At 35.8% G+C, this 16698-nt stretch overlaps 1 protein-coding gene across 2 annotated transcripts in view; it reads left to right on the top strand.

Annotated features, from left to right (window-relative positions):
- Window positions 1-16698, top strand: part of NBEA (neurobeachin) — a 490666-nt gene that overhangs the window by 401073 nt on the left and 72895 nt on the right. For both annotated transcript variants that reach the window (XM_082063608.1, XM_082063609.1), the window contains 2 exons: window positions 2326-2438; window positions 11955-12095. In XM_082063608.1, the coding sequence (XP_081919734.1) occupies window positions 2326-2438; window positions 11955-12095 (254 nt within the window). The remainder of the gene's footprint in view (window positions 1-2325; window positions 2439-11954; window positions 12096-16698) is intronic.

Here is a 16698-nt window from a genome sequence, read left to right as displayed (position 1 = left end):
ATTTGTTCACGCGTCCACAATATAAGTAACCTATCAAAACCACACAGCAAAGGAGACCTTGTGTGCAGCAGCTAGACTTGGGATTGCTTTTTTCTTGCTCTATTCACATATTTATTGATTTTCCCATCTGGGATAGGAGTAAAACATCAAAATCTTGTTGACTAAATGTTGACATGGAAATAAAATGAATGAAGTGAACATACAAATTAAGTAGAATCTCAATATGGGAATTTTCAAGTTTGAAATAAGAAGTAATTTTTGAAAACCCTAAATATCCTTTCAAAATTTTGCAAAAGCATGTTCTTACCTTTCCAAATGTTTATATAAAGTGTTTTCAATTGAAGGTCCTTATTACTGTGAACTCTTTTCCATAAAACTTTTGATTCTGAAGAATCATCACTTTTGCTTATGCTTTGTAATAGACTGCAGTCACTTTGCTCATTCTCTTCCTGAATCACAAATTTCTTTTAGCCTGCTTTCTACACAGGCACAAATGTCTTTCTTTGATTGAAGCTTTTGAACATTTTCCTGTAAACTTAATTGAGGATTCTAATGGTGAGAAAAACATTTATTGTATAAAGGGATAGTTTTATAAAGGCCATATTTTATAGAACCTTAAATTTTACAATCTTGAGAACCTTTGCTAATCATATGTAAGTAATTCCTTGCCAAAAAGGAAAATAGTACTCTGATTTGACAGATTTAGAAAATAAGGCAGAGTGTCTTACTTCAAGACATAGAGAACCCCCCTCAAGAAATTAGTATTAGAATTAGAATTGGTATTCTGCCAGAGAGTACCTTTTCTTTCCTTCCCTCATACAGATAAATTCTAATGTATTTCTTGATTCAAATATTTGGTAAATTCTTGTTCCATCCAATAATGATTTGACATTAATTCATCATTAATATTAAAGAAGAATTTTTGTTTCTCTCCATCTTTATTTGAGTGTGGCACACTGTGCTGGTATTGCTTTTTTAAGAAAGTTGTATTTGTACCTAAATTATTTTTCTATATTCTTGTTTGCATGTATTTGTTCAAAATGTAAAAATGAGGACACACAGTTATTAACAATGTCCGCTTTTCCTGTTTTCAGTGAAACTATGTACAAAATAGAAACATGCTTCTTGTTCATCAACTTCTATTGAAAAAACAAGGTGTTTGTAGAGCAGTGAAAGTTTCACATTTCGTTAAAGCAGAGCTGATTTTTTTTGGAGAATTGCAAATGCTACTCAGAACAAGGAAGCCTGTGTTTCCCTGTGCTGAGTTTTGTACCCCAGGAATCTGTCCAGAATCTGGAAGGAAGCAGTTAGTGAGACAGGGCTGTAAATCTGCCTCAGGACTGGGAATTGTTAACCTGGGTTATTTCAGTCTGCTAATTATATTATATAAATACACGCACACATGTATTTATGACCTGATTTGGTTTTTTAAGACGTATGTTGCATTTTGTGTGGCTCTCCGTAAATCAATATGGTGGATGGTTCTTTACTGAGCAACTTCATTTGCCTTATCACTGAAATGTTAGATACTGCTCCATACGAGCTGACACAGAAATAACAGCCTTTGCCATGCACACTCTTCCTGGTGATGAATTCATAATTTTCAATCCACTTCACTTGCAGATTGTTCTTTTGAAACTCTACCTGAAGATGCTTTTTGCATATTTGAGCTGCTGGGGTAGTAGCAATGTTTCTTTCATTATGTTTGGAGAAAGTCGTGTGGGACAATGAGCTCTGCCTTTGAGGAGGGAAGAAATGTGTTCTAATTTTTAAAGTGGTTACAAAATAGTGTTAAAGCAAACATGAATTCCTCCACTTTGATTCCACTTTGCAGTGACATTTCAGCACTTCCTCAGTGAAGAAGAGCCATGGGGAACAATGGATTAATATGGTCTCTATGCAGGACAGACCTAGATTTGCAAACCTCAAATTTAGCCCCTTGCTGTTGGACTCTTATATAATCTTTGCCAGATAATGATACTGCATACAGTTGCTAGGAAAATAATACTGTAGTGGCTTTAAATTTCAACATTCATGCTATGAAAAATAGCTTCATGGAAATAAAAAAGAAAGTGTTCATTGGCATATAATGGGTTTTAGTTTGAAAGATACTGTGCTCTTTATATTATGCTGATTTCTATATTGACTTCTGATTCAAGATAAGTACATCTAAATGGCTACTTTTGTCTGGAAGATTTATACCTGATTTTGTCAAGTGGTGTGAACTGGGAACATGTAATGCAACAAAAGTAACCACTAGATTGTTTTTCAGCTGGCAAAGTCAACAGTATTTCCTAATTCTTAAAACATTTTCTTTCTTAATAGGACGAACGTACAATGATCTGAACCAATACCCTGTATTTCCATGGGTTTTAACAAACTATGAATCTGAAGAGTTAGACCTGACCCTTCCAGGCAACTTCAGAGATCTTTCAAAGGTATGCTTCAATTCTGTTAAAGACAGCCAGCCCTCTCGGGAAAAGATTTTGTTTTATATTAATAGTCTGGTTAAGTTAGGTCTTAAAGTTAGAAAAGTCTGAAATAGCATTTTCTATTTTAGAATCAGTTCATACTGAATCTCTACCCTATGCTGCTTCTGTGTCCATGGCTGATCTGGTTCCAAACCTGCAACTCCTCCGTACCTTCTGACTTACAGATCATGAGTGCGTCAGAGCACTTGACCTGATTAGTTATCTCTCTTAGTTTATAAAAGCTGATCCTTTGGAAATAAAAAGCTCGGGCTAATTTTCCGCTTTGATTTGCAGTGCCTAGACAAGGAGTATAATTGCGCCACCTCCTTTTGGTTTAATAATTATTTAGTAAACAAGTATTTTTGTATTTTAGACCCTACAGTGTCTGTTCCCTATTATTTGTGGTTTTTGCCCTCCAACTTGTCTTGGGCAGTTAGTGCATTATACTAATACAGTTCGTAGTGTTTGTTTCTCTAACAGCACCAGACTGCCATCTATACCCAGCTCTGGTACTCCAGTTGTGCCAACAAACTGGGAAGATGTTTTCCTGGCCAAGCATAGAAGATGTTTTCATTGCCAACCTCTGGAGGGGCTCTACTTTAGGCCAGCTGGAATAAAGATAGGAAGCAGGGTTTGAAACCTTTCCTGGTTCCTACCAACCAAAATAGTGTATGTGTTTTATTACCAGTGAAGGCAGAAAGCCTTGCAACATCCCCAGCATGAGGTTTCTGTTGTACGGCCATGACAGCTTCCTTGCATCCTTGCCAGTTCCTCACTCAGGAGACAGAAGTTGCTCATACAAGTTGAATGAGACTCAAAACCACAGGAGACTGTCACTCGCTGACTTTAGCAATGATACCGGAGAGGAGAAAATGATCCCCAAGGCCTGTGCACCCCTGCTTTCCCTCCTGCTGCTGCTCAGGGATGAGTTTCTGGGGCTTCTGCCTTTAAGGCTGCTTTTCTTTCCTCCTCTTCCTGCAAACACACATCGCGAGCAGCAATGGAGACATTCCACCTTGGGTATCTCACAGTCTCATATCGCTGTTGGAAAGAGTGTGCTTGCAGTACCTCCAGTTGTATTGTAACAATTCCTAGCCACCTGTTTTTGTGAGGCTTCAAAAATAAATTGAGTTGGACTTGATTGCATAATAGTAGAGCTACCCAAGTTCTCTCTCCCCCCGTGCCTCTTCTTGTCTTAGATAGATAAATGAATAAGTAAATAAAAACAGAAATTAAACTTCATTCACAGTATGCCTCAGGTGTTAACAGATTGGTTAAGACACTACTGTTGTGTAGAACTTTTGACCTTTCACAATATTATAGGTATGTTTCACAGGTGTCTTTTTCACTTATATAAACACCATTGTAATTGTCACCAGGAACAACAGAATAAAATCCACAGAGATGAGTTAAATAAAGATGAGTAGACATCTTGCACTGGCTTGTTCCCTAGCATGTATAAAAAGATTTCTGTTTTTTAGTTGTTTATAGTGATAAACCTTTCATTAAGACCCTTACACATTTCAAAATCTCTTAGATTCACTTCTTTCTAGTATTAATAGCAGTGCATGTGGTGAAGTGCAGCAAGATTAGACAGCATCTCATGAGTCCTTCATTAGGTATTTAGTTTTGGTTGAATCCAAATTTTTTATGGCAGCCTATTAAAGTATGTAATTGCTACAGGAAGTGGTGTGATAGATAGGTTTTCCTCATGAGTTAGTAACAACTCATTATGGAATTAGTGCTTGTATAGCTTATTAAGTATCACTGCATGCCTAGTAGCGCTCTCCCTTGAAAGGAAATGTATAATCAAGTGTCTGGTTATTTATGTTTCTTCAAGAATCTGTGCAATGTGCACATCAGTATTTTGCCCGAGGACATTTTCTTACCCAATTCGATAACTGCATTCTCCTGTTTAAAAGCTACCAGTGGTTTCCTCTGGAAAAGCTAGATTTTTGACCACTAAAAAAAACCTACACACAACTAGTTAAGGAAAATAGTCTTTCCTTTTTGGTGAGATCTGGGCTGCATTTATCCCATAGATGTGTGAGAAAACACATGTGCAATCTGTAAAGTGTTGTGGGATCCCTCAGGATAAAAGGGGTGTAATTCTCATTTCTTTCCAGTGTTTATTGTAATAACATCTGATAGGTTTCATTTCACAATGATTTTAAGAGGAAAAATAGATTAATGATTTTTTTGTAAAAGTCAGCGGCCAGTTAATATGAAATGCCTTACTTTGCGAACTTTGGCTGTTATGCATTACTTGCAATCTGTTTCAATTTATGCATTAACAGCAAAAATCTTCAAAATCAGAATGTATCTGAAGCATTTCCTTGGCAATTCTGCTTCCATTTTTGATGTTATCCTGTATCTGTAAGTAAGCCCCTTCTTTTCTTGTTAGGGAGGTGAATCCTGAGTAGCCTAATGCTCAAAAGGGGGAGTTGGTGATTTATTGTTCCCATTATTGAACTGGGGTGTGCCATGAAACCTCAGCCAGACCTTTGGGGCAGGCACACAGAGTCTCCTTTCCATGAGGAGCTACTTCCTTCTGTCAGATTTTGCCTTGCAATGGAGAAATGTTCCTGCCAATTTGATGGCAAATCAGAACCTCCAACTAAGCTGTTGATGGATAAAATCTCCTTAGTCAGTTCCTGACCTTCTGTCTTCCCACAAATTTGCCCTTCTTAAGTTTCACAAAGCCTACATCCTTAATATTCACTGATTACTACCGCTCAAACAATCTTTTGAAACTATTTAAAATTCTATATACTGTTGCATATGTGGTAAAAGCCCACAAAAGCAAAGAAATTAAAAGTAAAAACACCTATCATGATTTGTTTCCTTGATATAAAGTAAGTTTGGTAGTTAAATATTGATACTACATCTACCCTCTTTTAAAGTAATTACTTTGTGTGTTATTGTGCAAAGTTCATGCGAATCTCCACTGTCAAATTTATAATCTTTTATTCCTAGGCTTTCTGTATAAAATATGATACACCACCTTTGTGATATCACAACTCCTAATTGAACATACACTGCAGATGTAATTCATATGTTTTGTGGAAATGAAATTAGATGTGTTTGGCTTGCTTACAATGTCAGTGATAGAGTAAAACATATGCCTTTTGCATTTAGCTCAAACTTAAATATTTACATTTCTGCAGAGCCATCTTGAAGATGTAACTCGTCCTTTCCTTCTATTCCGTTTTATTCTGTTTTCTTGTAGCACTCTTTATTGTGGTACTTTTACATCCAAATGTTGCTTATTCTTGCAGAACAATTATATTTAAAAATTAGTTTGGAAATTCCTCTGCTCTTTGTTCGAAGTATTTGGAAATTCCCCTATCAAAGCTTTTTTTTTTTTCCCTTTTACATGTATAATAGCTTGAGATTTAAAACCGGGGCCCATGGGCATGGGAGGTGCCGTAGCAGTAGGATATATTGGACCTCTCATTTGATTAGACAGTGTAGGCTCAAGTTTTATTCATTACACATACAAGGTTAAAGGTTATATTTATTGTTTGACAGGATGAAAACCTAATGAAAGAGGCTGTCATAGATACATAGATTATCTTTTCACTATGAAACCACCAGGTGATCTGCTTATTTTCTTCTTTATAGAGATTTCATTTGGAAGCATACCTATGGTATTAAACATTAGTACAGGAAAGGTGTAGGCAGCTTCTTATGGTACATTGAGTTTTTTTGGGTTTCAACACACTTAAAATGTGACAGGGTTTGTTTGTGCAAAATTGCATGACTTCTACTCCTAAGTTATAGTGAATGCATGGGTTTGACATACTGCATTGTCCCTGCTCATTAAAGTGTAAATGAGAATTTCTCCTCATTTACTTCCAGTCATACATCCTGTTAAATAAAATTATTTCTTCACCAGGCAAAGTACTACTACTATTGACATGTGTATGAGACATCACATGCCCATTCATTGAGTGGAAAAAATTATATTTTGTTAATATAGAAGGTGTTTGACTGACGGGTGGTGATAAGCATAACCACTTTTCCTTATTACTGTGCCATTTCAAGAAAAGGAAGTGATAAAGCCCCAAGGCTTCTAAATGTAATAATGCAAATGAATGCATCGAAGTGTGAATATTTCAAGGCAAACCACACTTAATACTTCCAAAAATGTGTATGCTGTGGAATGGAGTTTATGGGCTTAGCAAGAGCCACGCTTACTGGAAAAATGAAATCAGTTTCTGTAACTTAGAATTCTCTCTTTACACAAGCAACTCTACCATCAGAAGAAAAATTAGTTTGTTTCTTAATTGGTTTAAGCCACATAATTAAACATTTTATTTTCTTAAATGACACTCTGGCACTTTGAATCTGCCAGAACTCTTATATTTGATAACTGATATGTTGAAGAAAAGGTGTTTACAAATGTGGATAAAATTAGAATTTATTTTAAACTTTAAAGTCCCATCCTAAGATGTCCTACTTAGGTTTGTTTGTTTGGGTCTTTTTGTGTTTTTTGTTTGTTTGTTAAATAAAAAAGCAAGCAGTCAGGAAAAGCTCAGTCTGAATTTAGCCACAGCCACATAAAGCCATGCTCAAGATACCTTTTGCATCCAGGGAGAATTTTGCACAGTACATCCCCCCCCACCAAAAAAAAAAGAGAGATATAAATAGATAAGGTAGCTGCTGCATCAATTATAGTCAAGATAAGCAGAGTATTTCAGTGGCTGGATAAATAGGATGCTATGTTCAGTTCTGCTCTCATGAGAGAATGTAGTTCTATGAAGATAGCTGGCAAAACAGTAAATATTACATGAGCTAACATAACATGTCCAGTGGATATAAACACTAGATGTATTGACAATACACTGGTTCAAAGGCCACATGTCTGAAGAGATTAGCCAGATAAAAAAGAATGACAGGAATACCAGTGTGTTTTTACTGTTAAAGTAAATACTTACTTTATTTTTAAATGGAAAAAGAAGCATAAAATACACTCAAACAGCAGCTTTCAGTATATCAAAAGTGAAATGGCTGAATAGGCATTGTCATACAGCAAGTTGTTTTGCTCGGTTGGATTAAAGAATATGATATAAAGCAACTTTATGAAAAGTTAATATTATTCAATATGAGTCCTTACAGAGGACTTTTTAAAATAAAAAGACAAATGGTGTGTTTGGAAAAAGCATTTTGTAAAGCATTATAGAAAGAAGTCTTTATTTGATGTGCAGTACAATTTGTTTGACTTAAATTCTGTTTCTCTAGTAGTCTTATAGTTAAGGTTCTGGACTGAGATATAGTACATGGATTGAGCTTTGCCTTTGTATTGTGCAAGTGCCTTTGTATTGTGCAATTTGCCTTTGCCTGTGCAAGTCATTTTAACTAGTTTGCACAGCAGCAGAACCTCACTGAAATGGAAATAAAATTATTTTCTTCCATTATGTGAAGATACAGGGATAGATACATAAATAAAATTTGTCTTTGTTTTTATAGCCATAGTATCAGATTAAAACTGTAGTAGTTGACTTTCTGAACTGAGAATGGCACTGTAACACTGTGGAAAAGTGACCAAAACTCTATATACCCTACACATTATGCAAGAAATGTGAGAGACTACCATTAGTGCAGAGCTTGTCATTGAGCAGGACACATAAGAGAAAAACTTGGTTAGCTGCTCATTTGTACAGCTGAGATTTAAAGTACTTACAGAAAATGCATGTCTTTACTGAAGGATGGGCTCTGACTGTTTCTTTGGGTAACAGCATTTTGCCACGTGGACATTAAAAAAACACTATGTAAGCCAGTGGCAGACCTCTTTGATTTTACTCTGCGCTATTTTACTGATAGAAGTTTTCACTTTCAGAAAGCGCTTGGTCATTTGGTACACACAAACTGATCTGTTTGCAGTTAATCAGCAAGTTTTTTAATTGCACAACAAAAACCTGAGAGATTTGAGCACTTTCCCTTAGCATTTTCGATGTGTATTGTTTCCTACATCAGGGGAGATATAAGTCCTTTCTGTTAATGTGGAGAGAAGTGGCTCACATAGGGGTCTCCATTACTGCACAGAAAATAATAGGAATTAGGTATTCCTTGTATTTCTTCAACCAGTGGCCAGAGGAGGCTGACATGATGCTGAAGCAGAAGCTGCAGAGGTGTGTGAGCAGGGGAAGCTCCCAGCTTTCGTCCCACGCAGTGCTGCATTGTCACAGCTGCACTGCTGCTGAGAGTCCAGTTGGCACCTTGGCATAAACAGTGCCACGTTCACACACCAGCCCCTCCAGAGCTAGCTCAGGGATTTCCAGCACACCTGGAATACACAAGGAAGGTATACTCATACCCATGTGGTTTACCTGGGAGCACTAGAAATCTTCCTGGAATGCCAGAAATGAACCTGTGTCTCCTGAATGCCAGGCTGCCATCCAGGTCACTAGTTCATCCAGGCCAGGATCTGTCATGAGAAGTCCAGGTGAGACTTTCCAGCTGAAGACCAGCTCTGCCTCATCTCCTCCTTTCTTTCTTGTTTTCTGGGACAAGGAAGGGTAATTCCCAGAAAAGGTTCTTCCCAGAGATTTTCACATGGAAATTTCCATACCATGGAAGAAGAGGGATGACTCTCATGGTATTTCACTTAAAAAGTCAATTTTATTCAGCAAATTTCAGCATTTTTCTTCAAATGAACCCTAAAGTAATTGAAAGAAAAATGGATTTGAATTCTGAAAAGAATATTGATGAGGATGAAAGTAATCTTCAGAATACAGCTTTTCAGGTTTATCATTGAATAAACTGAACATGTGTCTTCTGAAAGTAGATTATTTTAGCTACTTGTGTGGGCATTTTTACATGAAAAAGGGAATACACCATTTTACAACCTTATATATTTTATCTTTTAAAGTGAAATGACATTTCTCCCTGAAGAACTTAGAAAACATGATAGTGCATTAACATTAGTGTTTTCTGTGACTTTGGAAAATTATTGTCAAATTCTTAAGAGAAAGTACCTTTTTCATTAAAGATAACAAGATATCTACTTTTTTAAAAGGGTTATTTAAAGCTACGGGTTAAACCGTCATTAAAATTTTACTAGTCTATAAAATAAAATACCTTTTAATTATTTTTGAGCATCAGTTATGCTTCACAGTTCTTTTTATTGTAATCAATTTACAGTGAAGAATGACAACACGTAGCTTATTTGATGAAAGATATCTGATCAGCTTCAAATATATTTTGAAAGGCCTGGAGTTTTGATTTTCAGTCGTGCATTAATCACCATATCCCTTCTTTACTGTGTCTTCCAACATATATGCACAATAATATTGTGACAGATGATGCCTCTGTCTTTCATAGCCTCAGAATTCACTGCAGTGTAGAGTGAGACGCACCTTCACAGTGGAAGGGAGATGTATTCTCAGGGTGTTTTTCCATTAATGTCACCGATTTGTCTGCCATTTTGTGTTTCTTTCTCAGAGGGGGTGAATGTTTGCTGTTGACAGACTGGGGTGTGAGTTACTGCTTTAACTTTCGAAATGTGCAGTTGGGAACTGGAATTTGTTCTGCCGGAGAAATGGGTGCGCAGTACCTCAATGAGGGCACTATCAGCAGGTCGTGTGAAGTCCCCAAAGCAACCCAGAGCTCTGACATAATTTAGAAAAGTGGACATATATCTGCACAGTTTGTCAATCTAATAGGAAAAGAGTCTTTTAATAAGTTACTCTTTCAAGGAAGTGGTTGTACAACATATAGGCTACAATAATGCCAGAGTATTTCCTGGCAGTGGCAGGATGTGTAACGAAACCAAGGATAAGAAAAATGAAAATATTTATTTTTTCTTTTTTCAGTAGTTGTGAAACAAGCCTGGAAAGCGTTAGGGAATGGCTCATACTTCTCTTTCAACAATGTTTTGTGAGGTCTTGCAGTGCAATCTGCATCAGATAATATTGATCCTTAGGGATTACTCATACATTTTATTTGTATGAGAAAGCAAAGAATTAAGCACCCAGAATGTTTCACAAAAAAAAATACTAAAATCATAATGTTTTAAAATGTAAGTGTTCATCAAACACTGCTATTTAAAAACAAGTTGTAATATGTAAAATTGGAAAACAGCATCATCTATGTCAGCCTTTTTAACAGCCATTTCAAAAAACATAGCACTGAAGGAATAAAATACTTGTAGCTTTAAAATTGCTCAGTTATATATGTAGTTCACTGAAACACACTGACTTGGTATTTCTATTTTAAATGACTTTGTATTTTAACACAGTAGAAAAATTGTGCTGCAGAATGAAATATGAGAATACTTGTTAGAATTTTTAAAATGGTCAAAGTCCTTGAGTATATGTCTGTTTTCAAGTTGTAATTCCCTTATTAACATCAATGCTAGGTCTTAATTTTTGGTTAATAAAATTCTAATAGTAATTTAAAATTCTAATTACAAATTTTTAATAATAAAATTATAATAAATATTTATACAAACATTCAGTATGGAAGTGTGCTCCTCTCTAATTATTAACTCTGTGTTTGGTTGATTTTACTAGAAAAGCTAAAATCTGAAGATTCTTTGCAGAGAGATAGTAAATACTACTTTCTTACCTAGAAAAACAGATTTGAGATTACTTATATATTTCAACATTTTATTTATTTTCTGTTGTGTTTTCTTTATCCCAGTGACTTTTATATCACACAATAACAAATCCATTTTGAAAATAAATGAGCCAAAATGGGTTAAAAAGATCACAGAAAAGCATGTATGTCCTGTAGACATGCCAAAACCAACAGTTCTTACTACTGTCTTACTTTTATTTATTTTTTTTATTTATTTTTTATTTTTATTTTTTTTACCTAACTTGTGTAGATTGTCTATTAAGTATGTTCAGAATGGGCTTTGAATTTGTGAATGGTTTCCAAATTCTATTGGTTTTAAGTGCAAAACTTGTTTGTTTTGCTTGGTAAAACCTCTTTGTTCAGTCAGAAAGTACATCCAGTCCTGCAAGACTATGCATGTTTTTTAAGAATTTCTGCTTAGGATCACCAGACACCATCAGCAGTTCCGCGTGAAATCTTTTCATCATGAACCATGCATTACAAAGTATCCTGTGTGAGCAAAAGTCAGTTTTCATTAGCTGTGTGATTACGGTGAATGGCAGCAACAGAAATATTAGTTTGGCCTCAATGCATTTAAAATGCAGTTTTTCAAGTCTATTTCCAGAACAATGTTGCTGAATTAATTGGGAAACAACTCATACTTCAAGAAGGTCTTGAAAGTTTGCAGATGTGGATCACTTACATTTGTCAATTAAAATAAGGAAAGTCATAAGACTTTTAGTGCACAAAGCCTTTGAAAAGAAATTCTAAGATTACAGCGATCTGAAAGGATTATACAACACAGAATAATTTGGTTGCAGATTCTCCTATGTAGTGAACCTTAATGCAGAATTACACCTATGACATATGAGACGTGCTGCCCTTCAGCTGATAATATATTGACCTTTTATCCCTTTGCAGCCCATTGGTGCTTTGAACCCAAAGAGAGCGGTCTTCTATGCAGAACGGTATGAGACATGGGAAGATGATCAGACTCCACCTTATCATTACAACACCCACTACTCTACATCTACTTCTACTTTGGCTTGGCTTGTTCGTATTGTAAGTATTTCTGAATCCTGGTTTTCATTAATGTCTTTATCTACAGCATCTCTTCTGCTACTTTCCACTATTTAAAATTTTTTAATGAAAGTACCTTTCTATCAAAATCTCAGTCTTCCCTACCTTAAAATCTAAGAAATTCTTTAGGTATACTGTGTATACTCATTTATAGTGATTTCTTCCTACCCAGAAAATCTGAAATATATTTAGACGCATACAATGAAGAAAATCCATCTAAAAGTAAATCCATCTAACAAAAGGGCACTAGCAATACAGAAAGCTGATACTGCTCATATATTATTTTATTATTTTCAGCAAGGGACAGATAGATACAATATTAAAGAAAAACCTTTTGTAAAAAGCGCATTAAACTGTGTGAGATTGAGAGGGGAATTACATAATCAGTTTTATATTAAAGCAGTATGGAGCAAAGTTTTATGCAAATGAACTATGCTACTCAATGAATTAATAACTTACAGTTTTCAGAAATGTGAAAATACAGATTCTAAGTTGAAACTCCTAATTCAGTTCTGGAAATCCTGTCTTCAAAATCAGATCCAAGGAAAGGGGCCAAACATCAAAGACAGAATGATTCCTTTTACATGTTAACACAATGAATTACAGAAAAATAAGTGTTGATGAGAGACTTAAAGTTTCACAGAGAAACCTGAATTAATGAAAAATTGAATCACTATGTAATTACAGAACATAAACTACACCCTGCCAATAAAAATCTGTCACATAAGGTGTGTTCCAATCATGTTCTGCACACAACCAGCAAAGCAGAGCCCCACAAAGCTGGAGATTTGAGTTTTCACTCAGCTCAGCTTCCCTTAGACCTCCTGTTTTTCTGCTCAGAAGGGAAGAATTCATGTGTCTATGAGTTCAGGATATACTTCTTAACCTGTGGGAAACTAAAAGTTGATTACACTCCTATATGGGGTGATCACTGTACTCTTTTCAAATGTTGCTAAATTATTCATGTACTGTGAATATTTTCTGTGGTTCACATGTGCTTCTTTGTTGCCTTAAAGTATATTAAAACAGTGGGTTTATTTGCATGGTTATCTATTAATTTTGGCTGTGATTCAACAAAAGATGCTAGCCGGCAAGTTCTTAGGTCTGATAGCCTGCTTACAGCCTGAATGTACAACACACCAAGGAGTATTCATTTCCTGTATTAGGCTAATGTTGTGTCGTTTTTACTACTGTTATTTATGTGATACTGTAGGTGTTCTTGCTCTCTTTCTCTTCTGCCCTAAAAGAGCAAGAGAACAAGGTCTCTGCCTTGATGACCTTGCAATATAGACCTGACAAATTACGTTCGTTAGAGCAAACAATATATTGTGAGAATAGAAAGCAGAAAAGGAGAAACAATGTTTTCCAGGGAGGAGATTGCTGATGTCAAGAAGGCGAAAACAACAAAGGGAGAATTTAAATAAGAGGTATTTTAAAGATTATTTAAATAGGAGTGACCAACAAAGAAAAGCAATCACTAGTGGGAGGAGATGACAGAAATGAGAGGGAGAAGGATGAGGGGAAAGTTTAAAGCTCATAAAAGGGGTAAAAGAAATAACATGATGAGATCAGATAAGGCTGCATATGGAAACCCAAAATAAAGATTTGAAAATAAGTGTGTATAGAGACAGGAAAAGATTATAGCTATGGAGATAATAAAGTCATAGTGATTCTCAGAGAAATTTTTTTGGATACAAAAGAAAGGATGAAAAGTCCTAAGGGAGAAGATTATGCCAGTGAAGTTGATAGATAAGGTTTAGTGAGATTTCTAGAAGCTGAAGTGGAATTTCTTGCTTGTGAATTTTTTGAGCTAGTGTTTTGGTATGAGTGACAATAAGGAATTCAGAGATTCAGACAGAAAAGTGCTTTCTGTTGTTTTTTTGTTTGTTTGTTTGTTTGTTTGTTTTTTAAATGGAGAGGATTCATGGGAAGAGATGTGTTACGGCAGAGCTTTTGGTAGAAAGTGATAACAAACTGAGAGTGAGAGAGAGGACTGGAAAGTAAAATCATGGCAGAAGGCTGCATGGAAAGAAGAGTAAAAGAAAAGAGAAAGAAAAAAAAAAGCAAGAAATGGCAAGAAAATAAAGAAAAGAGAAAGAAAAAAAAAAGCAAGAAATGGCAAGAAAATAAACAAGCAAACAAACAAAAAAGTTAAGACCTAAAGTATACTGGAATGAGTTAGTCTAGACAGAAGCAGAAGAAAACAGTATGGAGTAATGGGGATTTGGGGGATCTGGTGGGGAGAAACTACATGCCTAGACCTTTGTAGTGGATGGAACAGTAGTTGCAGTAGGAAAGGAAGTTTTCAGCCATTCTGAAGTGTGTATATAGAGTTGTGTAATTGCCGCAAAACCTTAAATTTTTTTTTGAATCTTGCTTTGACAGATGCAATCTGGTTCCTGTCAGTTCTCTTCAAAACATTGCTTGTAATATATTTCTGAGTCAATTTTGTGATAATCTGCTCCCTACTGCCTTATATTTCCCTCTGTTACTTTTCTTCACCTGACATGTCAGGCTATGTTTATTAAAAAAACCTTATGCCTTAGCTTCAGTTTTGTCCTGTTTAATTGATTTTGATATCATCAGTCTCTGCCTCTGTTTTGTCATTAATACATTTTTCACTGATGGTATGGTTTTCTCTTGAGTTCTTTGTGTACTAAGAATGTCCAGTAAAAATCCATCTTTAAGAGTGACCTATTTAATTATGTTCTCAAAAAAGTGACAGTGGCTTAGCATATAATATGTTAAAGCTACTGATAGTTACAGCAACTATAATAATTTATTATTAATTTTTGTTATTCTTCTGCCTTCCATTATACCTAATAGAATATGGTGTGATCCTTAACTGAAGCTGTGAGCTGCTAGTGCATCTGCAAAGCTTCTGCTGGTATTTTCTGTGAGCTGGTTGTACAAATCTGGGCATGCTCTATTCTTTTTTGTAAGAACACTAGGAGGAAAAGTAAAGCAGTTTCAAAATAAATAATGCTTCAGCTTCACCAGATCCTGTATCAGATTGTTTATGGTCACTTTTGAAGGTTATACAGCTGACTCTGAAACTCTCCCTCTTTCTGTACAGACCCCCTGCACACACACATACATGTGTACACGCACACACTCCTATGCAAATTGAAATTATAATTCTTAATTAACCTGTATGTGTTTATTTAAACTAATCCATTGTGCATTTTCAGACCACTTATCATGCTAAAATTCTGAAACGTCAAGAACCAATCCTCTAACTAGCTTCACAGGAAATTAACTGAGCCACAGCCTAGAAATACTTAATGCTATAATTACAAATGAATCCTGTGTGTTCTCTAAAAAGTTAGGTTTATATCCAAAATCAACTGATTCTCAAAAGTGATCAGCTTTCTTTCTAAGTTGAGGGGTAGGTTAATAAAAGATAGGTAACTACTTTACAGAGATAGATAATGTATGTGGAAGTCTACTGTATCATTCAGTCAGGTTAATAATGATGATAGAAACTAAGAGAGAACATCGTGACTCATATAATGTTGCCTTCCTCTCCTTTGAGCTGTTCCTGGTATCCAACCATGGTTAAACATTTTTGCACATTGCGCCTCTTTAGATCTAAACCCGAGAAATTCAACTTGTTCCTTAGGAAATCTGATCCAATATCACACGCAGGTTTGCTCCCACAAACAGAATGAAAGTTATCCTGGAAAGGGATGCACTGTTCTGTTGACACAATTCCATTTTTATATTGATGAAATTAAATATCTGTTGGTTATGGATAGGTGAACTCACCAGCTGGTTCAACAGTAATTTTTTTCACGTGCTTTCCATGTGGGTCAGTGAATTTTTGAGTTGCAATAGGTAAAAATAGTTTTAACAAAACATGCTACATCTGAATGCCATTTATTCCAACCTGAAAAGCAGATAGAAGAAAACAGAAAAGTAGACAGAAGAAATAATTCTGTCTTGAATATGAATATCCATGTTTTCACAATTTTAGGGGAAATAAGCTAGATATATGGTGCAATTGGATGCTCTCAGAAGTTGCTGTCAGAGATGTTGAGTTTATGTGAATCAGTTACATTGTCACTGAAACAAAGACCACTATTAGAGAGCGACATTCTTTAACATTGTGGCCAAGAAGTTTGTAGAGAATAATTTGTTTCCAATTTCTGTTACAATAACTAAGTACTTGTCTAAGGCACAAGAAAGGTCAAGAGGATGGGACCAGACTCTTTTCAGTGGTGCCCAATGATAGGATGGGGGCAACGGGCACAGACTGAAGCACAGGAGGTTCCATCTGAATATGAGGAAAAACTTCTTTACTTTGAGGGTGACAGAGCACTGGAACAGGCTGTCCAGAGAGGTTGTGGAGTCTCCTTCTCTGGAGACATTCAGGACCTGCCTGGACACACTCTTGTGTGATCTGCTCTGGGTGACCCTGCTTTAGCAGGTGGGTTGGACTAGATGATCTCCAGAGGTCTCTTCCAAGACCAATCATTCTGTGATTCTGTGACATTCTGGCTTTATTATGAGTCAAGTCTGATTGAGCATAAACCAGTTTTTAGTGAGATTCAAAGGTGGGAAGGACTTGAAATCCTCTTGTAAA

Source organism: Streptopelia decaocto (genome assembly GCF_964273445.1).
Source record: "Streptopelia decaocto genome assembly, chromosome: 1".
In the NCBI taxonomy this organism is placed as follows: domain Eukaryota; kingdom Metazoa; phylum Chordata; class Aves; order Columbiformes; family Columbidae; genus Streptopelia; species Streptopelia decaocto.
The sequence above is the reverse complement of the archived record's forward strand: the minus strand, read 5'-3'. Positions and strand labels throughout refer to the sequence as shown.